General features: G+C 44.6%; 1 protein-coding gene across 2 annotated transcripts in view; it reads right to left on the bottom strand.

Annotated features, from left to right (window-relative positions):
- Positions 1–24835, bottom strand: part of EFCAB7 (EF-hand calcium binding domain 7) — a 56088-nt gene that overhangs the window by 11324 nt on the left and 19929 nt on the right. For both annotated transcript variants that reach the window (XM_020993035.2, XM_078156681.1), the window contains exons 7-10: positions 10970–11111; positions 8455–8564; positions 3620–3777; positions 1855–1988 (exon numbers count right to left, since the gene is read on the bottom strand). In XM_020993035.2, coding sequence (XP_020848694.1) covers positions 1855–1988; positions 3620–3777; positions 8455–8564; positions 10970–11111 — 544 coding nt within the window. The remainder of the gene's footprint in view (positions 1–1854; positions 1989–3619; positions 3778–8454; positions 8565–10969; positions 11112–24835) is intronic.

Here is a 24835-nt window from a genome sequence, read left to right as displayed (position 1 = left end):
GGGGTCTGTGAATTTGTTCTAAAGAATCTTTTGATAACTATGTTTTGATATAATTGGTTTCCTCTGTAATCTTCTGTATTTTATTTTATGCATTTAAAAAATGGAGGTGGCCAAAGGCTCCAGCAGACTGCCAAAGGAGCCTGTGACACACCCCACTTTACACTCTCCCACTGGTTGGTCTCCTTAGTTCCTATGGGGTTAGCGACCATCTCTAAGCAGAAGACTCCCAGATCTATATACGCAGCTGGAGTATCTCATCTGAGCCCCAGTTCTGACATCATCAACTACCTGGTAAACCCTGAAAATGGGTATTCTAGACACATCTGAAACTCAGTGTGTGCAGAACAGAACTCATCGTCCCTGCCATCCCAAACGTGCCACTGTGCCAAAACTTCCTATTTCTGCTGAGGACACTGCCAGCCTTCCAGTCTCTCTGGTTCATAATCACAGCCTTTTCCCTATACTCCTCATTCTCACTCATCACACATATCCAGCTTTTCACTAAATCTTACCATTTCTACCTTCACAATTTCTCTTGTATATAATTCCCCTCTCTCCACTCACGCAGCCATGACCCTAGCTCAGACCCTTATCTTTTCTTGCCCAGACTATTTAAACAGGCTTCTAACTGGTCCACCTGTCCCAAGCGTCTCCCCATCCCAATCCATCCTTCATTCAGCTGCCAAAGTGATTTTCCTCAAGCACAGATCTCAACACAAGGAGTTTCCAAGCACATTGCCTATTACCACCAAGACCAAAAAACAACCTTTCCGTTTGGTAATGAGTGCTCTTCATATCCAGCCCCAGTCCTCCCGTCCCTGTGCTCTGACACTTCTCCAGGATCTTGCTGCATTGGCTCATCCGCAGTCGCTCAGATGGGACCCTTCCTCCCGTCTCTGGGTCTTGGATGGGCTCGCTCCCCACCTGGAAGCTTTGCCTCAGTTCCACCTCTCCCCTCCTTGGCTCCCTTCAAGACCCAGCTCACCTCTCCCTTAGGCTGGGCTCCTTCCTGGCTCCTCCTCCTCTCACATTGCTTCTCATTCACTCTGCAAAGCTCTCCTAGGAACCTGGTTATTTACAAGATGTCTCCCTCACAGAGGGTGAGCTCCCTGAGGGCAGGGGCTGTTTCTGCCTTTCTTGTATCCCCAGTGTCTGGTACCTCATAGGTGCTAGGTACATGTCTTGTGACTGAGTGACTTGTTAATTACTCTAGGGAACTATCTTTCCAGGCTCGTGACACATGACTCCCCTTCACACATCCTACTACCTAGGCAAATGGGTTTTCTCTCATTCTTCACATCTGCCTGGTGCTCCATCCCCTTCCATCACCTGTCTTGGAGCTTGTGACTGCCTCTGCCCTGGGCCTGGATGCATTCCCTTCTCACCATCGCCTGCAGGATTCTTAACTTCTGACAAGATTCAGCACCAGCCCCACTGGTTGCTCAATGCCTTTTCTGCACCTCTCAACCACCATATTAAACTCTCACATTTATTTTGTGTTTATTCTTCACACAGCTACTCTCTTTCTACTTCTACAATTCCAAGTCATCTCATCTGATGGAGCAGAAACCAACAGAAGGCAGAGTCCCAGCGCCCAGCACCACGCCTGGGCAGAAAGAGACAAAATAAATGCTCACTGGTTAGTTTATACCTCCCTTCCAGTCTACGCCCTCAGACTAGGAAGAATGACAAAGCAAAGCTTTCTAAGACACTCCTAGCCCATGACTGGACAAAGAACAAAAATGTGCTTTGGACCGATTTTAAACTTATCACGTCCCTTGGAACAAAGAGGAAAATGACTGCTGGTTTTAGTTATCCTGACATCCTCTTTTAAGAAGCAAAAAGTTTATTTACCCTTGCAGATAGCCCAGGCATCTTCATCACATTTCTCACCACTTGTCCTCAGTTCAAAAAAGTTATATTCGTCAAGGCTAATAAGCCCATTTCCATCTAAATCGATTATATCAAATATGTCTGATAAAGCAGATCTAAAACAGACAAGAAAAAAAAGGGCAGCAAAATAAACTGGAAAACATATTGGTAAAAGGAAAACGTAGAGCAGAAAATCTCGTGATTTACACCCCGGCTTCCAAGCTGTCTTCATTTGCTACACATTTTGTCTATTCACACAAAGCTAGACTGATGAGCCTCTAGAACTAGAAGGGGGCTTGGAGCTCACCTAGGGAGTGACCTAGGAGAACAGATGCATCACGTCTACACAGATACATACATATAGCAGCTGAGGAGCACTAAGGTTCCCCTGGTTGGATCTACAGCAGACTCATTTATCAGTGCTAAAATAAAGGAGAATTAAAAAAAGAAAAAAAAACCAGAATTTTAAAAGTGGCTTTGCAATGCTGTTAGATACCCATCTGTTGAATCAGAGATACACTCCCAGGCCCCAGAGCCTCCCTGCTCAGCGGCCTGGCTAACCAGGAGAGGAACGGCATCTCCAGCTGGTTTTGGGTCACTGGCTACTCCAGCGAGAATTAAACGTATCTCAAGCTTTCTGTGTCTAGGGCAGGGATGGTCTTGGGCAGAAAGAGTTCTGGCTAATCTGTGGCTAGAAGTGACTTGCTAGAAGTCACTACTGAATCCAGAAATAGGTGAAGTAGCAGGATATTACTGTACCCAAAGAAATGACAAATATGAGGATTCCTAGGATTTGGGAAGACTGAGATGAACATTTGTAGAGTGAAGTAAGGAAGACAATGTAAATGAAGACAATGATAATGTAAAGCCTCCAAGTACGGAGAAGCTTCAGAACTCTACTCCCTGTAGTGATTACTAATGAATGAATGACTTCTGAAGACCGAGGGGTGCAGCACAGCTCCCTTCTCTTGATAAAGAGGTGGTGAACACGGGGTGGGGACTGAGGCAAACATTGTCAAACATGGTCAGTGTGTTGGTTCGTTTGCCTGTTTGTACTTATTTGTTACAAGGGAAGAACGTGGGAAGGATCGATGGGCATTTAACATTTAAAAATGGGTCTATTACCTACCAATGCTTAAAGGTACAAAAACAGTAGGGAGACATGGCCTGGATTGCCTATGGAAAAAACTGCAGGACTCTTTTAATGGCCCCAAGCTTCTCCTTGAAACAAAGGCCCATTATCTTCCAGTGATGCTCTAGGGCTCCAAGTCCTGGAACCTCCCAGTGTCTTAGGAACTGGATTTAAGATAACTTGAAGAGAAATGAAGAGGTGCACAGTGGGTCTGACCAGGCCAAACCACATCAAAAAGAACTACTCAAGAGCAGTACATAAAAGACATCACTACCACTAGAAAGAAATGGCCCCAGAAGAACGAGGGCTAATTAGCTAATAGCCCTGTGGCACACACACACACACACACACACGCAATGTCAGTCCAGAGAGCACGGGGAAAGTCTCTGGCACAGCAGCTGGGCTTCCTGCGATGAGTTGGGGGAGAGGCAGACACAAGAGCCCCACAGGCAAGCAAAGGTGGGTTACAGACTGTACTGCTGGAAGGAATGCCCACGAGGCAGAAGCTGAGCACTGCTTTGCATCACGGGCAGGCCATTTTCTTGGTCTGATGATGTCGGGCTACCTTGTGGAGCTGGGGAAAGGGGCTACAATCCTCCTGGAAACAAAGCTTACCTAAATTTCTTTGTAAGAAACAACTCTCCCTTTTCACCTCTGCACACCAGCTTGGCTTCTTCCGTAATGTGTTTTTTCTCCTTCTTCAGCCAACAGCCAGTTGTGAAAGGAATTAAATAATAAAGTCCTGATCCTAATTCACCACTCCATCCATACATCTATTCTCAAAAGAATAAAAGGGAACTCTATAAGTCTTTACCAACAGTAACTTTAGGTGTGTTTAAAACCAATATTCACCACTCTTAGGAATCTATGACTTCACAAGCTAATAGAACTGGAACAGATAGACCTTAGAAGTCATGAAGCTCAAACCCCTCATTTTACAGATGAGGAAACTGAGGCCCAGGCTGGAGAAGGGACTTGCCCAAGAACACACAGGCAATATAATGGTAAAGGCAGAATTCAAACCCAGGTCAGAGCTTCCTAAACTTCACGATTTCATCTCTATGGACAGTAAACACAATGATGACTGAAGAGCTGGTTACCAGGAGCTGCTGTGGCCCAAATAACAATAAGTGTCTAGTGACTAAAAGAATGACAACTGCTATTTCGCCAAATTTTGTGCTTTCCCAAGCCTTCTCCACTGGATTTGCTGGCCTCTCTGAATCTGTCGAGGCTGATGCTCAGACAGCGGACAGCCAGGTCACAACTGGCCCAGACTCTGCGGAGGCTTTCTGCCGGAGCTGGTTACTGCTGGGACGTCCTTCAAGATGCCAGGGTCATCCCCATGACATGGTGACACGAAAGGCCGCCATCAGCAGAAGGGCTCTTCTACTCATTCTGGAGACCCTTCATGTCTCTCACCGCTAGAGCACCTCCCTGCAGGCTGTTGTGAAGATCAAATGGGATGTGCTCAGCACAGCGCCTGGCACACAGGAGATGCTTAATAAATGCATATTCCCCTCCTTCCTATACCAAAGGGGAAGTTACAATGTTTACTAATGTTTGTGCTGCCAAACGGGGAAGTACGAAGTTTGAGGTGCCCTTTTCATGCAGTTGCTGAAATTCTTAAGCAAAAAGCCCTGTTTTTACTTCACTAATATCCCCATAGTTCAAGGAAACAGAGCAGATGACTGACTACTGAATCACCTGCTTCTTCTCGTATGATGTGAAGGTACTGCAAGACTCAACATGGGGGGCAGCTAGGTGGCACAGCAGATAGAGCACCAGCCCTGATTCAGGAGGACCTGAGTTCAAATCCAGCCTCAAACACATAACACTTGCTAGCTGTGTGACCCTGGGCAAGTCACTTAACCCCACTGCCCAGCCAAAAAAAAAAAAGACCAAGCACAGAATGGAAGGCTGTCCTTTTGGGCAGAGGCCCACCTAATGCCCACTGTCTCAAGCTGAGGCTGCGGGCCCTTCTGTATCCAGTGAGAAAGGCTGGGAGTCACCAGCACAGGGGCACAGACTGGATGCGCTACAGAAGGACAGCCTAAGTACAAAAAAGGCCAGCTGGCAGAGTGCTGGCCAGTGGGAGATGAGCGCTCTGACAAAAGAGACCCACAAAAGTATTTTGTCACACTGGAAAAACCCCGTACGCTCATATTGATTTAGATGTCATTGATATTATACTGATTTAGAGCTGGAAGGAATATTTGAGATCATCTAGTTCAATGACCTCATTTTATGGAAATATGTGTCTAATTAAAAATTAGTGTGATTCTATGAGAAGCTATTGGTCTTAAAGGAAAATTGCAATTTCCTGTTATGATAAAAATATGATTAAGTCAAAGCAGAATGAAATGAACTACAGATTTTCAAATAAGACAAGTACAATTACTAGAATTAAAAGAACACATGGCTTGTGTGAGCCAGACTAATTGTAAGTATGTGAGCCCTTCACTAGTGGGGTCCCTGAAGGTCATGTTTCATAACAAGATGTTGAGTGTTTCGGGAGTTAGAGCCTAATCCTCATGGTCTGTGTCTCAGAAGAACTCCCTTTATATCTTACACTAAGTGTCTGGTCTGTGTATGGGGTAGACGGTCCCAGACAGCATATATGCACCTCCAGCAAATGATGGGGTCTGCCTACCCCTCCACTGCCATCTACCTTTGTAAATGCCTCACAGCATTCCAGCTTGTGGATCTGTCTTCAGTACACTCACGTGGTGTTCCCTGAATGCTCACGGACAGATCACCTCTGAAGATGGCTTGTTTTGGAGCCTGGAAAGCTCCCATGATGGTGATTCCACCACAAAGGTGCAGCTTTTCTCCTTCGGGTCTCCTTCCCCCCGGCCTGAACAGCAAAGTAAGCGTGAGGCTATGGTTTATTTGCACAGCCAGTTTTCAAATGATCTCAGTAAAAGAGGCATTGACCTGCGGGAGGGAAGCTTAGAACGGTGGGGCTATCTGCAGGGCTCTCCGTGGGGCTGAAGTCCTGACAGAGAGTTAGTGTTGGGGCCTAAGTTCTGTGGCAGCGAGATGGCTAAGCATAGAGCCATCCATCCTCTGTCTGTACAAAGCACTTTACAAACACGTCCTATCTGATGCTCACAGCAGCCCTGGGCAGTATTTTACAACTGAGAAAACTGAAGCAGAAAGACGGTAGGTAATTTGTCAAGGGTCACATAGGGAAGTGGGTATCTGAGGCCACATTTGAACTCAGGTCTTCAGGCCCTATGTGCTCTCCTCTGCACCACCTCCTCACCAGATTGGCAGAGCTGGCATTTCTTCCAGTTTTGAGAGGTCAGAGCCCCGAGGTTAAGCCCTGACTCTGACTCCGACCAGCCTCTCTCACAGAGAGTAACTCCAACAACATTTTAGTGAGGATCCTAAGCACTCCCAGGGTTATTCAGAAAAATAAAAGGGGGCCAGGTCTACACAGATGGTCGTTTATGGGCAAGTGAGCAGTGGAAGGAATGACTGGGGGGAGAGCTATCTTCCCACGGCTATCCTCTGTACCCAGCCCCAAATGTCACTAGAGAAGGCAAAGACAAAAAAAAAATCTACTTTTACAGTTACTAAACTCTCTTTAAAGAACGTAATTCTGAAACTAAAAATTAAAAAACCCCTTTGTAAATATGACAAATCATACCTCCTTCACACAAACAGAAATGTGTATAATAAAAGGGTAAGCAGAATCTCATTCAAACTTTATTACAGGCTTTCTGATAGACTAACATTTTACAGAGAGGCAATCTCATATGAAAGTCATTTTACCTAAAACAAAATGGGAAAAGCTATTGTTTTGGACAATGCTTTATCTGGAACTTAACTTGGGAGTCAGCTCTGAAGAAGAGTTTGGCCAAAACATTAACTTCTGTCATTTAATATTTCCTTGCCTATAACTACACTTGTCTGTTAGGAGGCCTCCAATAAAGACTTTCATATAACATTACATCAGGGAGATATTTGTCTGTCGCTGGGCCTGTAGAAAGATTAAATATGAGACTGCAGTAAGTCCTTGAATAGTATTATTTCTGGTATGTACCAGATGTGTTTTGTAGTTCTCATAAAATAAATGGTCACATTTATGTATCTGCCTCACATATCTGGCCTCTGAGTAAATATATGATTAGAAAAATCAGAACAATTCGACGGGTAAAACAGAGGTTTTGTCATATCAGTATATTTTTGAACCCTGCAAATAGAAATGAAGCCTCAACAACGTGAAGATAACATTTTTCTATGTTTTAGTCAGATAACTGAGAAAAACAGCTGAACGAACTCTGCCAAAGTCTTAGATGCTTTCGTTTAGAAAAAAATTCACTATTATCAATCATTTTTCCATGAAAACCCTAAACTTTGTCCATGTGAGAATATTCTAGCAGTGCTATTGTGCTGAGCTAGGCTCATGCTGATTAAAATTTCATAACACAATCTAATATGACAATATTAGATGAGATCCCTATGAGACTGAAAGGGCAGAGGCTAAAGAAGAAAAAAGACTCCTGGTACACAGGAGATTCCACAGAGAATCTTTACTTCTATTCAATGATAATTCACTAAATACCAGACAGGCACGGTATGATGCTATGTCCCCCCACTAGCCTAACAGCCATAACTAAGGGCACGGCGGGGCTGCCGCCCTTCAAGAGGTCACATGAGAAATACAGCAGCATGCAGGGCAGAGAACGCTGGGCTTGAGAGTCAATATCAGGCAAGTCACTCAATCAGAGCCTCAGTCTCCTCAACTGTAAAGTGGGGATAGCTAGGCACCTATCTCACAAGGTACAGGGCTCAGGTCAATGGAAATGCTCCAGCCTGGTACGTGGAGCCCCTCGGGTTCTGGCTCTCACCTCTGTTCCCTCCTCTGCCCTCACAGCACCCCCATCTCCATGGGACACCTTTGCACAGGCAGGAGAGGTATCCCCCACTCCACCCCCTCCACGGCAGTTCGGCTCCAGGGCTGTCTCAGACACAAGTCATTAGTGCCGTTCCTAGCCAAAAAATCATTGTGTATCTATTTATCTGTGTCCCTGCTGCTTCCTCCATTAGAACATAAGCTCCCTGTGGGAAGCAACTGATTTTTATCTTTTTGAGCATCTAGCACAGTCCCCTGCATAGCAGAGGAGCTCAATGTTTGCTGAATTTTAGAGTTTATGGTCTTAAGAGTCATGGATCCAAATCTTCAGTTTAACAGATGAGGAAACCGAGGCATAGTTCATGAAATGTTTATGGCCCCAAAACTAGTCCAGTGGCCACACTGAGGACCACAACCCAGGTCTCCTAGTCACGAGACCATCGCTCACCCTTTGACAAAATTCTCAACAAACGATTTGAGATGCGGCATGCACAGAACATGTGCTCTCTACCTCACACCAGAACTTGCCTCATCTGTGTACACATGGCATTTTAAAAATTAATATCAGAAATGTGAAGAAAAATAGTACTTCTCTATTCCGCAATTCGGTAAAACACACAAGCTGCAGATTAGCCGGACCTTCACTTTCCTTGAGAAGATACAAGGCAGTGTCCATGGACAACCAGTGAGGTGATACTCCTAAAACAAACAAAAATCTTTAAATTCCTTTAAACAACAATCAATTAGCCTTTTTCCTGAGTAACTGCAAATCAGCAAATATACCCTAGTTCCCTCCCACCAAAATTTTTTCAAAAACTCAAAAACTGCCTATTCTACCTTTTATTTTCAGACATAAAAATGTAGCATTGAGGCCCAGTCATAATGCAGCTTGTAAGAAGGTCTGTGCTAATTATCTCCTGAAAGTCTTAATCTAGAGGACGGGAATTCTGTGTGACCCAATCCCGCACCATGATTTAATAACTGTTGATGTTGACGGTGGATCCCTAATCCCCTTTCACTGACAGACTTACTGCACCCGGCCATCATGAGTAACAGTCCAGTCCACTCTTTGAGGTTTGCACAGGGCTCTGCAATTATGGTCTCCTGAAAGCCTCATGAAGACCTGGAGTGGAGCTATCGTCATTTCCAGTTAATAGATGAGGAAACAGGGGCAGAGCGAGCTAGCCAGGCTCACCCAGCCGGTCAATGTCTGGGGGTGGATTTGAACTCAGGTCTTCAGGACTCCAGGCCTGGTGCTCTGTCCACTGTGCCACCGAGTTGCCCTCTTCAATCCTTGTTCAAAAGTTCTGAAGCAATAAATTATCCATTCGCCTCAGTTTCCTCATCTGTAAAATGGGGATGATGATAGCAGCTCCTCCTTCCCAGGGCTGTCGTGAGGATCCAATGAGATAACAACTCTTGAAGGCTTAGCCCAGCGCCCGGCACACAGCAGGCTCTCTAGATGGTGTTTTCCATCAGCAGCTCTGTTTGGTTTGAACTCCATGGAACAAGATACACTGACGTCCTCCCTACCCCTCTTCCAACTTCCTCTTGTGTGGTGTCTCCCTTCCTGAGACTGTAAGCTCTCTGAGGGCAGGTGTTTGTCTTTCTTTTTCTGATTTGTATACCCAGCTCTCAGCACACTGCCTGGCACACAGTAGATGCTTAATAAATATTTAATGAATTACTGACTATAATTGCTAGTTGTGAGCATCATTTACTATTATTTTTGTTAAATTCACATCCTATAATTAAAAATAAACTCCACAAATAAAGACTGCTGGGAACTAGAAAGAGTTTCCAAAAGGGATTGTTCTGTCCCTACACCACAGGGCGGGGCCGCAACAGCAGCCAGCCATTTTCACTGAAGGACCAAAGCTGTGCGCTGCCACAGAACACTCGAACGGGCTGTGCAGGACGAAAATGTGGCAGAACCTTTTGGCTGAGATGCCACAGGGGGACCATCTCTAGAGTGTCCATTGTAGGTGCAAGGTTGGAAGGAAATGTGCATATTAGATAAGGGTGTTGGTGCAGGAGACAGGAAGGCCAGGCCCTGCCTCTGACATCCACGAGCTGGGAGACCCTGGGCAAGTCACACGACCGCTCAGGACCCTGGGCAGCTCTCTGAGACTAGGAATGACAGAAGTCACAGAGAAGATGCCATTTACACTAATAGATGAAATCAAAGGTCCATTTAAAAAACATACATACACACACACACACACACACGCACACACACATACATAGTATATACATAGCATCATAACCGGATAAACCCTTCAAGAGAAACATTCGCACACCGAGCTGTGGAAAGGTCCATCACGAGAAGTGAACAAGCAGCACATGGCACGTGCTATCTGATATCCGTTTGTGCGTAATGAGGAAGCAGGCCCATTTGTGGCTGAAATGACCAGATAAAGGACCTTAAATCAACCTGACTTTAGACCTGGAAAGCAAAAACTCCGGTAATCTCACTGCTCTGTGGTCACTTGAGCTTTGAAAAAGCACCCTGCCCGATATTTATCATCCCTGAGGCATTGTAGTTGAGAGAAGAGTAGGATTTTCAAGGCTTCACAAGACCTTTTCTCAAGCTTATAAAAAAAAATTAAGGCCAGAAATAGAAAATCTAAAAGTCAGTGCACTGCAACTAGTTTTACATCATATACTAACAAAAGGTATCAGATTTTCCCTTGCTTTTATAGATTTAAAATTTTAAAAAACCCATATCTTTTTTCTTTTTTTTCTTTTTTTTTTTTAGGCAATTGGGGTTAAGTGACCTGCCCAGGGTCACACAGTTAGTAAGTGTCAAGTGTTTGGTCTGAGGCCGGATTTGAACTCGGGTCCTCCTGACTTGAGGGCCGGTGCTCTATCCACTGCGCCACCTAGCTGCCCCTAAAAACCCCATATCTTAATAAAACATCTAAAGCGATCCCATTATTGGTACCAAGGCTTTGCAACTTCAAACTCTCATACACTCTTACTACTATGGGAACATGTGTTGATTAATTCATGAAATGGAAACATGGATTACTCCTATGAACACCTGTAGCAATGATATCTGTTCACCAACTTTCTAAAAGAAAAGACAGAAACTGTCAACTTGCCTTCTTCTTGATTCAGCTTCAGAGGTCTAATAGTAAGATAGACTGTGGACCTCTGGGCTAGATGGATCTTGTACTGATGACTGACAATCTCGCCATTTTCTTCCAAGAAGAAACAGCCCTTTGACTGTGCACACTGCCATTCCTGAAAATGAGCAAAAAAGCACATTTGAGCCAGATCCTGGAGGCCAGGTGGCATTTAGAGGGATGGAAGAGTGTGGGGAAGGAGGGAGGGAATATCACTGATAAAACTCCTTGAGTCTGAGGAGACACCAATGTTTGGAGAAAATAAAACTCAAAGAAAAGAGTGGTCTCCCTAGAACACAGGCTTCGTGCCCGGGTGGGGACCAGCCTGTGAGGAGCTGTGAATGTCAGATTTAGGAGTATGGAGTTGGCTCTGTGGGTTCCTATAAATCCCAAGAGGTTTTGGAGCAGAGAATGTCCAAGTGAAAGCAGTGATGGAGGAGACAAAGAGGAAGCCGCTGAGGCTGGTGCAGGCTGGTCGAGAAGGGGAAGACCAAGGATGGAGAGAGACAGGACCTGAGACCGCTGCAACGGTCCAGAGAGGAGATGCCATGTGGCTACTGCCACAGAAGTAGGAGGAAGGAATGGATGTGTGCCCCTGAGAGATGACCTAGGAGAACCTGATGACTGAGCAACCGCTACAAGGAAAAAGGAAAAGAAATGGTAAAAATGATCTGGAGACGTCAAACCTGAGCAACTAGAATGTCATGTCCCTGATAGGAATTTTTAGCTCTCTTAATTCAGAACAAAGCCTTCTCTAGCATGAAGATGGGAACATGAGCATGAGCAGAAAATAAACATCTTGCTGTTCCAGAGTAACGCGGAATTGTGGGGTAAACACAAATAGACAAGAGCCTTTGATTCAGCCCATTTCCAAGTTACGTGCATATTTGTGTCCAACTGGCAGATGGTCTCTAGGACTAGAAGAATCAGAAGGCTTTGAAGCTGGCTTTATAAAGGCCACTACTTGCAAAAATGTTCTGTGGGGATACCTGGATAACTACTAAGCAGAGCTTTTTAATGATCTTCTACTGCTTCCTGAGAAAGGTGGGTAATAGATGTATCACAATAACCATGAAAACCATGACAAAATCCAATATGGTTATTTACTTTGGTTCTGATAAAGGAAGGGAAGATATCATATAACTGAGGCTAAATTCATCTTCAAATTATCAAGGGCAAATCTTTCTATCCTATGCTTAAAAGTAAATTCATCATTAGAAAATTGAAAATAGAAATTTTTTAAATTCTGTAGCATTTCACTTTGCCTGAAAAGAGCTGAATTTTAAAATGAGCAAAGGAAGGTCTTGCTATCAGTGATAAGTTATTAGTTTTCAGTGATCGATACTATTTCATAAAAGAAAGGAAAATTTATGTTTTAAATTAGAATTTAAATAATAGAAATAATTCAGGGGGCAACTTTTATTTTAAGTTCTTAGTAGCATGTTCCAGAACTATAAGGGACCACAGAGATCATCTCATCCAACCTTCTCACTTTAGAGAGGCCCACAGAGGTCAACTAATTTGCCCAGGGGGTAGGGGTGACTCTGCCTCCTCTCATTCTCCAGAGTATGCTCCTTCCCCTATTGCCCAACTACCCACAACACATGGCTCACCATACAAGGTAAGACTATAAAGTAATGAGTACCTTTTCCCATAAGCCATAGAAGGGAACCAGTCTCATAGCCTGATCTTACAAAGAAGGAAGTCCTTATCTTTCAAAATTTTCTCCAAAACTCAAAACACTTTCAGATATATTATTTTAGCAATTTTGCAACATTCCCATAAGGCAGGGAGAGAGAGAATATTAATCACTTTAATTAAAAAACTAACATAAATATGAACGGATTAAAGGTTCATAAGGAGGTTAGGGAGAGATTAGACTAGATGCCAGCACTCCTAGAAAAGTCCTATGTCTCTTCGATAACACTTTCAAAGGAAAGTAGAGTTAGGGAACATAACTAAAAACATTTCCAACAAGGTTCTAGAACACCAGGAGATCAAAGGCTTAAGCACGAATTCAACTATTAAAGGCAAAGAAGAGTGTGCCATGATTTCAGAAGGCTCCCTCCTAGATCGGAACTTGAATGGACCAACAAAGATGCTGACACACTGCAGACACAGTCCATCTGCCCTTGGGTGATGCTGACTGATACAGCAGAGAAAGAAGAGTATGGTCATCTGTCCATGTAGACATGTTCTATCAGGCCTTGTCTCCAAGAGGAACATGTTTCCAAATGCAGAAGTAATTGTATCTTTCTTTCTCTGCTTTATCTGTCATCACCAACCAAAGGCAAATGTCTTAAAATACAATTTAAAATTTCAATTAGTTTTTAGATGATAATTACATTGTCTACAATCTCTTCCAGAAAGGTTCAGTTCTCTATGAAATTGAAACTCACATGATTTTCTATTAAAAACTAATCATGTTACCTTTGAGAACATATTTGTAAATAAGAGAGCCACAGTTGTGTAGGGGACAGGGCATTGTCCCTGAAGTTGGGAAGACTCAGGTCAAGGTTCACCTCAGACATAACAACTGTGTGGCCCTAGACAAGACGTTAACCTCTCGTGCTTGCCAAGCTCCATTGGCAGAGGGAATTTCCTCATCCTGGGAGATCCCACTAGTAATGTAATTACAGGTACAGGAGCTCTCTCTTTCCCCGCCAATGGTGGCTACTGCTTGTTACTTCCTTGTGCCTCACATGGTACTTGGTTTCTACCATGCTGACTGCATGTTTATGAATGGGTCCTATTCTCCCTGCTAGACAGGAAGCTTCATAAAAGCAGGCACTGAATCTCTTTACCTCCATTAGGCCCTGGCATGGAGGTGTGCACACAGTATGAGTTTAATAATACAGCCAGACACGTCCATTTCACGGTGTGAAAACAGAGCCCCAGGGCACACAATGGCTTGGGCACTGTCACCCTGCTGGTTGGCCCTGGTCTCCTGATTCCCAGCCCTGCAGAGTCTCCACTCCCCCACAAAAGCAAGCTGCGGTGCGGTGGAAGTAGGGCTGGACTGGGAGTCCTATGACCTGGGATCAGACCCTGGCCGTGTCATTTCACGAGTCACCCTGCCCCCATGGGCCTGGCCAGATGACCTCTCAGGGGTCTCAAGAGCAGCCTGCAGACTGGCTCCATAGCTGGCATGTCCCACACTCGACTTGGTGTCTTCCTCCCAAGCCCTCCAAACCGCCTGCCCCTACTGAGGGTGCCCTGCTCGTGCCAGTCCCCCAGGTTTACAACCTTACCTCATAAATCCCCTCAGCTGCCAGACCTCATCATTGCTTCCTCTACAAGACCCTTCCGCACAGTCACTGCCCTCATTGTTCAGGGCCTCATCACCTCCTGCCCAGACTACTGCAATGGCCTCCTAGCCGCTCTCCCTGTCTCTTCCAGCCTTCCTCCACAAAGCGCAGGTCTGGCCACATCACTTCCCTCCTCGGTAAACTCTAAGATCACGTCTAAGCTCCCCAAGTTGGTCTTTCAAAGCCCACCAGTCCCACCCTATCTCTGATCCCAGGGTATCCATCGCTGCCCTTCCTGTGCCTCTCCAGCGCAGCCAAACCCTCGTCCTCACAGGCTGTGGCCCCAGCAAGTGGTCCTTCCTTGCCTCTTCTAGAATCCTTTCCAATAATGTACAAGCCACTACAAATAGGCTTCTCTAAGCCTCCAGGGGCTGCCTGATCCTTTTTAAAACTATATTTCGTCTGAACATTTTATGGAATGTTGTTTCCCTTGACAGGAGGTAATCCCTCTAAGAGAAGGGACTCTCTTGGTTTTGGTTTTGTTCCCTTCATATCCAGGAAAGTGAACAGCACACAGCAAGCATTTAATATGTGCTTATTGATTCCATCAATCAAGCAATAAGCAGGTGGCAGAGAGGACAGAACTCTGGTCTGGGCGCCAGGAAGACCTGAGTTTAACCTTCTCTAAGATCCTAGCTGTGTAATCCTAGACAAATCAGTTGACCTCTCTGTCTGTGCCTCAGTGCCCTCATCTATAAGATGGGGACAATAACAGCAGCTACTTCACAGGGCTGCTGGGAATATACAGATAAGCTCTTCAAGCTTAAAGTGCTATGTAAATGTCAGCTATCGCATCATCAATGTTATAAAGTGCCTCCTGTGTGCTAGGTACTGTGATAAACACCAGGGACGAAAACACAAAGAATAAAACAATCTTTACTCGCAAGGGGCTGCTATTACCATGCAGGTGACAAGTACATATAGAAGTATATGCAGAGTAAATACAAAGAAAACAAAGACACAGTAGTTGGAAGGGACTTTGTCTGGCAGGAAGGGCAGAGGTCTTGGATTCGTGCAGAAGGCCGTGCTTGAGTTGTGTCTGTCTAACAGCAAGGGAGGGAATCTTTGAAGCTGGGGGGGCAGAAGTGCATTCAGGCATGGGATGGCCAGCATCAAGACGTGCAGATGGGAGATGGAATGCCACAGACAGGGAAGCAGAGAGAGTTCGGTTTTAGTGCGAAGTGTGGGAGAGGCTTTAATGTCCAATAAGGCCGGAAAGCCAGGCTGGGCCAGCTAGTGAAGGAACCTGAAAGCTTCACAGAGCAGTTTCTATCACATTCTAGGGGTGACTGGGAGTCCTGGGGGTTGGCTGAGTTGAGAAGGGAGAGAGTCAGATCTGCACTCAAGAACAATCCCTCTGGGGGCAGCATGGAGAAGGTGCTTGTGAAGAGTCCAACGAGGCAGTTACTGTAACCATCCCACAGGGAGGTACGAGGGCCTGAACTAAGGAGGCAGGTATGTAAGTGGAGAGAAGGCGCCGGATGCAAACGCACTCTGGAGGGGATCAGATATGTGCAGTGAGAGACACTGAGTCCTCTAGGATAATGCCAAGCTTAAGAACCTGGGGCCTTCCTCAGAAACAGGCTAAGTCTGAAAGGGTGGAGGGTTCTGGGGAAAAGATAATGAACACCATTTGGGACAAGCTGAGTGTGAGATGTCTCCAGCAAACACTGTTTGAAATGTCCAAGAGATACCTGGTGACATCGAGCTTAAGTTCAAGGGGAAGACTGGGGTCAGAGAGATAGATCTATGAATAATCAGCATAGAGATGATAATTAAACCGAGGGGAGATGATGAGGTTTCTAAGAGAGACAGTGTACAGAGAGAAGAGAAAAGGGCCTGGGTCAGAACCCTGGGGACCAGCTACCTTTAGAGACTGTGATACGGAAAATAGGATAATGACAGGTTGGAAGAAACTGGTGACCATCTTACCTTTGTCAGGGGCCTGTAAGATTTCAGGAGAACAGCAGTGAACAAAGGTATTCTAGGAGGAATGGTCGGACAGGTAGGAGGAGGACCAGGAGAGGGCCACGTTGTGAAGACCTAGAGATGATAGAGAATGCCAGAGGGAAAGGTGGCTGACAGAACCTAATGTAGCAAACAGGTGGGAAGGCTGAGGACCAAGAAAAGACTCTTCAATTTGGCAATGACTAGCTGTTGGTACCTTTGGAGAGGGCAGTTTCATTGAGTAATAAGGATGTCACCCGAATGACAAAGGCCTGGGGGAGGAAGAGGAAGCAGGTACAGACAGCTTCTTCAAGGAGCTTGTGGGAGAAAAGAGGGAGAAGCCATTAGGTAGTAAACCAGGGGGTGGGTTGTTTTAAAGATGGAGGAGTATTTCAGGGCAGCTGGAAAGTTCCCAGGAGAGAAAGGGAGGTGGGAGATGACTGAGGAGGCAATCTGCTAGAGAATATGGGAAGGGCTGGGATCACTGGCACATGAAGAGAGGTTGGCTTTAGCAAAGAGAAGGGACATCTCATTGTCAGAGACTGGGGAAAAGGAAGAGGGTGCTGGGGATGACGTCAAGGTATTTTGAGATGATGGATTGTGAGAAAAGGGAGCTGACCTTGAATGGCCTCCATTTTCTCAATAAGGTAAAGAAGCAAGGGCCTCAGATGAAGGTGGAGAGAGGTGGGGAGGGGGCAGACTGGGGATGGTAGAGGTCTAGGAGGCCTGAGGAGGGAAGACAATGTTTTGAAGGGTTTCTGTAGAGAATGAGATAAGACATCGATTAGGTAGGAATAAAAAGATTACCTTGCTGCAGAGGGACTGACTGAAGTTGAATAATATGAATTTATAATGTACCTAACCAGCATGGCTGATTCAGCTCCATTCAGCAGGACTTCATTCAGCCTCATAGAAGTATAAGGAAGGACAGGATGGTGGGAGTAACCCAGGATTGAAACGGAGTCAGAGGTGAGTGGCGAAAGGACAAAGGGGGATAGATTCAAAAGCAGACGGCAGAGTAGAATTGAAATGGCTAACTATGGGGTGGAGATTAAAAAGAGGGAAAAGTGAAGTCAGAGGAGACGCAATGGTCCAAGAAAGGGACTCTAAGGAATGAAGGGACTAGAGACTCTGATGAGAGTAAGGAATAGAGTTAGGATGGGGAGGTAAGGGCAGATAAAACAATCTCAGAGTTCCTAATTGAGAAGGCAGGATACTTGTGAGGAATGGAGAAATCTGGTAACTACTAATGTAGCAAGCTTGTTCTCTTGGACTATAGGCCCCTGACAAAGATGAGATATCACCGGTTTCTTCCAGTCTCTTTTTCTCCTAAGGTGCCCTCTACCAAACCCTCCTCTGGAGTCTAAAAACCTCTCAGCTGGGCAAAACTTAGTGACTTTTTTTGGGTTGGGGGAAATGAACAGCAGGGCTGCTGATGTCCACTGGATCCTGAACGTTCTTCCAAAAACGTTTCCTAGGTAAGTCTCCCATAAGTAAGTTCGGGTAATTTGTCATTTGATATTAAGAAATTATATCAGTACATCAGGCTTACACACAAAAAGGAGAAAGTGATTTCTTATAGTCTATTTCAATTCCTGAATCTAAATCATACTTTAATCAGCGTTTGAGCATTTTTCTTTTTTAAAAATTGCAGCAAAATACTAGAAGCCATTCTTGAGAAACTACATAACATTAAAATATAACTCTGTAATATTATTACGTATAGTTTTAATCTGGAAGGCCTTCTCCTACTTCATCTACAGTGACTGATACTACTGCAAAAATCATTATTTCCATGGTGGTATTTTCACAAACACATCCTAATAACGCAATATTTGAGGACTACATAGCTCATGAAATACTGTTTCTTGTTACCTTTGAGTATGGGATAACGCCCCCTCCACCACTGACTTTCTTTGCCTTCCCCAAGAGCACCTGTGAGCTGGCCTTTCACTTAGCTACAAGCTCTTTCTTCTGAAACGTCAAGGCTGCTCACCTCCACACAGACACGGACTCAGAGCGAGGCACACGCACGTCCACGGACACACACAGACATATGCCGCTATTGTGGGAATTTGTTTTGCTTAATTACATATGTGTGTAACAGGTTTTGTTCTTCTTGCTTTCTCAATGGGGACAAAGAGTGAAGGAGAGAGTTCAGAGATGAAAATAAAGCTGCATTAAAAACCAAAAAACAAAATATCAAGGGTGACAGAATTCAGCCACATCCTGATCAGTGAACAAGGATCTCACATGGATGGTACCACCAGTCCAGTGAAAGTTTATGGCTGTTCTAACACTCTGTGATTTTCCACCCCCTCTGCTACCATCGCTAACAGAAGCAGAAAGGTGCTGCAGAGAACTGAGGGCCGAGGCCGAGCAAGCTCATCACCAGAGGACAGGGATGTGCCTCTCCAGAGTCAGTGAGATTGGTTCTCAGAAAAAAAAGACTTGGTCTGTTGCTGGGGTAAAACTTGAAAACTTTCCAGCACGGAGTGACCTGTTAAGAATGTATGCTCTGCTGGCAGAGCTATCAAGAACTCAGGGTCACCACCAAGCCTCAATGAATCACTGGGACATCAGCAAATTCAACGTGTGCTCTGAAACTTGGAGACGCCGATGCAATGGTGGGAAAAGGTGAAGGTGGCCAAAAGTATATGGAAAATCTTGATTTGGGGAAAAAGGAACGAGAGAGGATAAAGACCTGCAGATTACAATGAAACTTGTGCCTTTGTATCCTGAGCACTTTGAGAAAAAAACACAACAGACAGTACCTACAGCAAACACCAAATAACACCACAAAGGATGGAATCGATACTATTTTAACAGACTGGAAAAGACTTGTCATTGACGTGGGAGTCATTCCTGAGCTGGCCATCCATCTACAGACCCACTTTAGATCCATCAGGGCTAGGAACATGTTTAATAGGGAGGGAAAAGAATAGCGATGAGGAAAAGGTAGGTGATACAGTTGAAGCAACTTAAGCCTGAACTGTTTAAACCAGTAACTAACTGACAATCACAGAGCACAGAGATCACATCGACACCACCTACAATAATTCCATCTCGCAATTTAACCAATAGAAACCCACTTCCACAACAAGGAGCCCAGAAGGCACCTTATTTAAGAAGCATCTTTATGTGTCCATCAGAGAGAAAGAGACAGCTACCACAGGGAATACTAGATTAGAATACAAACTTGCTCGTAAAATATCATGAAGAATAATGACCGACAATTGTGAGCAGGAAGATCTCCTAAAGCAGAGAAGCAGAGGAGATAAAGCCAGCTTAAAGAACGTGTGGCAAAGTATCAAACCACCCAAAGCCATCTTGAGGGGAAGCGGAGAACAAGGATGCTAAGGGGACCGCAAACAAAATTAAAGTGGGAAAGATCTATAAGACTCACTACAATGAGCTATGCTCTCCCCCAAGGCCAATGGAACCACCATACCTGGACGTGAGGCTTAGAAAAGCATTCCACTCCTGATGCTTCCTGCCTGTGCGGCCTTGGGACAGTCACTTGACCTCAATGGGACCATGAAACAAGAGGGCCAGGCCAGACAGCTTTGGGGCGAGGCAGCTCTGAGCCTGTAATGTGAAGAACTGCAGACGTGCACTGGGAGACAGAGTTTCCTCACAGAGAGAAAACCACAAGTCTGAGCCAAAAAGGAAAGTCTTGCAGAGCTACTAGTGAAAGTGCTGTCAAACCCACGTTACAGAGGAAGCAACTGAAGCCAAAGGGACCCTGGGCCTCACGATCTGTCCAACAGTCCCATCTCAACAACAGTTTACCTTAGCAAGCTAGGTGTAACAGCCCATACAGGCCCTTCATTTGGTGCTAATGGCATGGCTGTGATTACTTTTTTTTTTAATACGTTTTAATGACGTCTTCTGTTTCTTACATCACCATAGTTATCCCAACGAGCCTTTTCCCTCCCCTTCCAAAGAACCATCTCGTATGACAAATAGTATTTTATAGAGAGGGAAAAAAATCAGCATAACTGATGGCTACATTGAAAAAGTCTGAGCACACAATGACTTTCAAAGCAGCTCCTTTTCCGTTCTGGGATCCAGGAAAGAAGGAGCTTTTCAGTGCGTTTGGGGTATTTCTGGAGACAATTGACTCCAGGGAAAACTGCCCTGCAAACTTTGATTTGCGCCACATGCCAGCATTTAATTTTTCCAGTGACCTGTAGCCCAAGACCCCAGCTTATAATTCTTCTTCTGTTGCTTAAAAGGCAGTGTGACCCAGGCAAAGTCACTCATCTCCCAAAGTCTCAACTTCATTATCTGTAAAGCGAGGACCACCCCACCTGATGGTCTTAACTCAGGGTATTGAGAGGATCAAATGAAAAAAATGCACGGAAGATGCTGCGTACACTTTACAGCCCCATCCAAATGTCAGCCAGCATCTCGATCCCATGGTAATAAGATTCTTTTCTGAACTCCAAATGCAGATGAAAGGTCAAGAATCCCCTAAGAATGTCGGCAGGACCTCTCCCCCCACTTCTTTCAGAAGGGGGGGGCTCTGGCCGCTAGGAGGCGCCACAGGGCACAGCGTGCTGGGCCTGGAGCCAGATGGAAGCTGAAATTTAGCTTTTGCCGCCTGCTAGCTGCGTGACCCTACGCAAGTCACTCCACTTGTCTCTGTAAAAGAAGGGTGCCCTATCTCTAGGGTGGCTGTGAAGATAAAAGGAAATCGTATTTGTAGCTCTGGGTGTGGAAGACTGCCTGGAACGTCAGATTCTCTCGGGGGTGGCCAGTTTTGCTGATTTTGCTTTCACTCTTTGCTCTCGGGGAGGGGAAGGATCCACAGGGAGATGCTGCTGAGCAGAAACAGTGCAGGCAGATCTGTGAAGTCTAACTGGGAGTTAATGCTGTGGGACAAGGGTGGAAGAGGGCAGCAATTTCAGGCTGTAGGAGAGAGGGGCAGAGGAACATCACTTCCCAGGAACCCCAGGCTGCCGCTCTGACAGAAAGAACCTCTGCTGTCCCCGCAGTCTCAGAGGCCCCTGGAGTGGTTCTGGTGCTGCAGCACTAACGTCCAGCCAAGCTTCAGCATCTTTGCAACAAGACAAAATTAAGTAGCAAATGAAATGATCCAATGGAAAATCAAAACAATACAAGTTCACTTCTGAGCCTCAAAGTATATCATTTGTGTAAGTGTATACAAAAGGTATAATTCTAGGTAAAATTCTATGCAAAATTCTATGCCCATTTCAACTGAAATGAGAATAACGGCATCTTCTGGATCAAACAAGGAGCCAGAATGTTCCAGCAAGTAAATCAGCACGAGGCTGAGCAGAAGTTTTTTGTCTCAGTATTAGCAGTAAGAAATGCATATGTCGAGCAAGCTGTTCTTTGATCAAAATGAAAGAAAAAACCAGGAGCTTGTTTTTCCTTCGAGAGGGCATAAGGTGGCACTATACACTATCAAATCAGGCAAATCATGCCAACCTAAAGAGAACCACTGTGTTATCCTCTGCAAGACACAAATATGTTATTGGTCATAATTTAGAAGGCAACTTGAAAAGAACAAATTAAAAACCAGTAAACCTGACATTTTAAATTACCATCTGTTTAAAGGTATCAATGAGAATACTTTTTAAAGGTTAGTAAAAAAAGGATTGTTCTTCTGGCAATCAAATTTATGGCAATGATCAGAAAGCCAAGTGAGGTGCTGGAACAAGGCCTAGACACACTAGCATGTACCCCTGACTTAAGAAGGGAGTCCGATGCCACAAGCACACAGCCAGGAGCTGTCTGCAAGTCCACAAGACAACTCCTCCAAGGAGTTGTGACCTTTGACACAGCACCAAAGAAAAGACCTAGACGTGTTTCTTCGCAGAATTTAGGCAGAGTACGAAGACACAGGTGGGGAGTCAGGAGACCTGGGCTTGCCCAGCGAGTGCCTGTCTGCCCTTTGTAACTCAGTTAACCTCACCCAGCCTCGGCTTGGCCACCTCAAAGTGCAAGGGACAGGACAACTACACTAAAGTCCCTCCCAGCTCAAAGTTCTCTGATTCTAGGACCTCAAACAGGGAAAATCAGCATATTCTTTAACCTAGTTGGCAAACAAAAAATTCCAGTATCAAAATTCTTTCTCTGTCTGAATTACTCTTATGTGGACCCACAGTCTGAGACTAATGGAAAAGAAAATACAGATGGAGAAAACACACATAGAGAAACAATGAGATGGAGAGGGAAAGAGAGACAGAGGGACTTGAGGCAGGAAGCCCTAATTCCCGATTTTTTAAAATAAGATGGATTCTACCAAATACAGCTCAGAGTCCACATTGTCACCCACAAACACTGGCAGCTGTTGGACTCCAACACCTTTAGGAAATCATCCTGAAATAGTGGCCTATAATACCACGTGTGCACATGGGAAGCCTACAGGCACAGAGGGGAACGCTGGTAGCCTTTACGACACCAATCTGGATGGAAGTGTTTTCTCACCATCCGTTGTAACCAAAGTGTAAGTAAGAGATCACTATGTACTATGAGAGAGGCAATCGACGTCATGGTCTCGGGGGAATCCCAGTGGTCAGTGGCCCAGAGGGCAAGAGAAAGCAAAGTGATAGACGATGCTAGGAGAAGCAGGAGCTCAGGAAGGGCCAGGGGGGTGCCCTGGAGGCTGACTGCACCTTGTCCGGCACGCTCCAGGACAGACAGGAATCCCAGAAGTATTAGCGGCACAGGTACACAGACCAGTGACACAAAGGTCACAGGTCAGACACTGGCTCAAAGAGCCCGGCTTCTGCATCTTTTATCTGGACCTCCTATTGTCCTCTGAGACGACACAGCTGCTCCCTTCTGGTCACAGAATTGCAGAATTGGAGAGTTGGAAGGGGCTTGGAGGCCCCTTGATGTGGCCCTGCCCTACATCACAGGAATCTATACAGTGACCCACACAACTCTAGGGCCCTCGTGAGTCTTCATGGAGAGGTCCTCATGTTCACCCACCTGGTTGCCCTCCTCCTCATACTCACCCTCCAGAGTAGCCCTCTCCCCAAAGCCACTGAGAAGATGAAGACTGATCCTGTATCATTTTCTTGTTGACCCTATTTACAAATAATTGATTTTGGTCTATAACTGCTTAAGCCACGGTTCTTTGTCTCTGAACTTGGCTTTGCCACAGGACAACCTGCAGTGTTGCAGAATCTAGTATAATTCTGGTTATTCCTATTCTCTATTAGGGAAATGTGGTTAGAGGAAGTCCTGACGTCATTTCAGTATTACAACCTCAATTATGTCACTGGAAAACAGACCCAAACATCTGTTTAACTGTAGTTCTAGAACAAAAGAATAATTACAAATAATGGTTATGAACATTAGGTTTAAAGTCTAATTATTTGAAAACTAAATTCCTCTTTCAAAGACAATGTACTGTCAATGGTGTGGACCAAATAATATGGACCAAATAACCAAATTTTGGAGATGACAAGATGATACGGAGAGAAAATTCTTATTAGTATTTACAAAGGATATTCTTTTTTTTTTTTAGGCAATCGAGTTTAAGTGACTTGCCCAGGGTCACACAGCTAGTAAGTGTCAAGTGTCTGAAGTCATATTTGAACTCCTGACGCCAGGGCCGGTGCTCTATTCACTGCGCCACCTAGCTGCCTCTTACAAAGGACACTTTACAACGTTTTTTTTTTTCCATTTCTATGCTGTCACTAATTATAAATTTGATCGTTACATACACATCATCTTTGAAAGTATTTGGAATTTTATTTTAACATTTCGTGTTTGGGAAACAGAAGAACGCTCCAATGGTAGAAAGTCACATTGCTGGACACTAAATATTACGTTTGAACACGGTGAGTGTGCACGCTAAATTGCTTGGGGGGTATGGATTCCTAAACAGACTGAAAACAATTCCTCGGAGACAATGTTTTAAAATTTTAATATAGAACAAATGTCACTGTCTAGCAATCTAAAGATATAAGGGACTTCAGAGTTCAATAACAAATACAGAGTTGTTATTTGAAACAAAATGTAGCTCATGAGGACAATCAGTTCAGTTTTCTAACAGCAGTTATACTATGTGGTCATAACCATTTTTCCCCCTTTAACAGAGGTCTCAAGGTGCACATTTTTAATGTATCCTAGCAGTTTCCAGTTAATGTTTTATATTTCTGTAGCTATTATTTTCTGTTGAAAGAAAACTAGTAAAGGTTGAGTCAAGAAAGGAAAAACAAAAGAAAAAGATCAATATTAACACTCTACAAATATTGACTTAGCAAAGTGACTTTGTTGTCTTTTTCCCACAGGAACTGACATTGAATGGGTGATTTATTTAAAAGAAAGGACTGAGATAAATTATTTGTTAAATAAAATTAAGTATTTTAGGGTTAATGGTGCATTTATTTAATCAGGTAAAACAACGCAGAATAAATCACGTTTCTCTTTAAAGTTCTCATCAAAATATTACCATTTCCACTTTAAAACCAGAAAAGTTGTTTTAAATATGGAGTGCAAATGTTTATGCCTCTACAAAAAACGTCAAGGAATTAATTTGCAGACCCATTGAAACACTATAAATCACTGAGAAGTGTTAAAAAAAAATACCCCCAAATGCCCC

This window comes from Phascolarctos cinereus, unplaced genomic scaffold, assembly GCF_003287225.1.
Source record: "Phascolarctos cinereus isolate Bilbo 61053 unplaced genomic scaffold, phaCin_HiC Scaffold_5;HRSCAF=322, whole genome shotgun sequence".
NCBI lineage: Eukaryota > Metazoa > Chordata > Mammalia > Diprotodontia > Phascolarctidae > Phascolarctos > Phascolarctos cinereus.
Note: the sequence above shows the minus strand (reverse complement) of the source record. Positions and strands in the feature narration are given on the sequence as shown.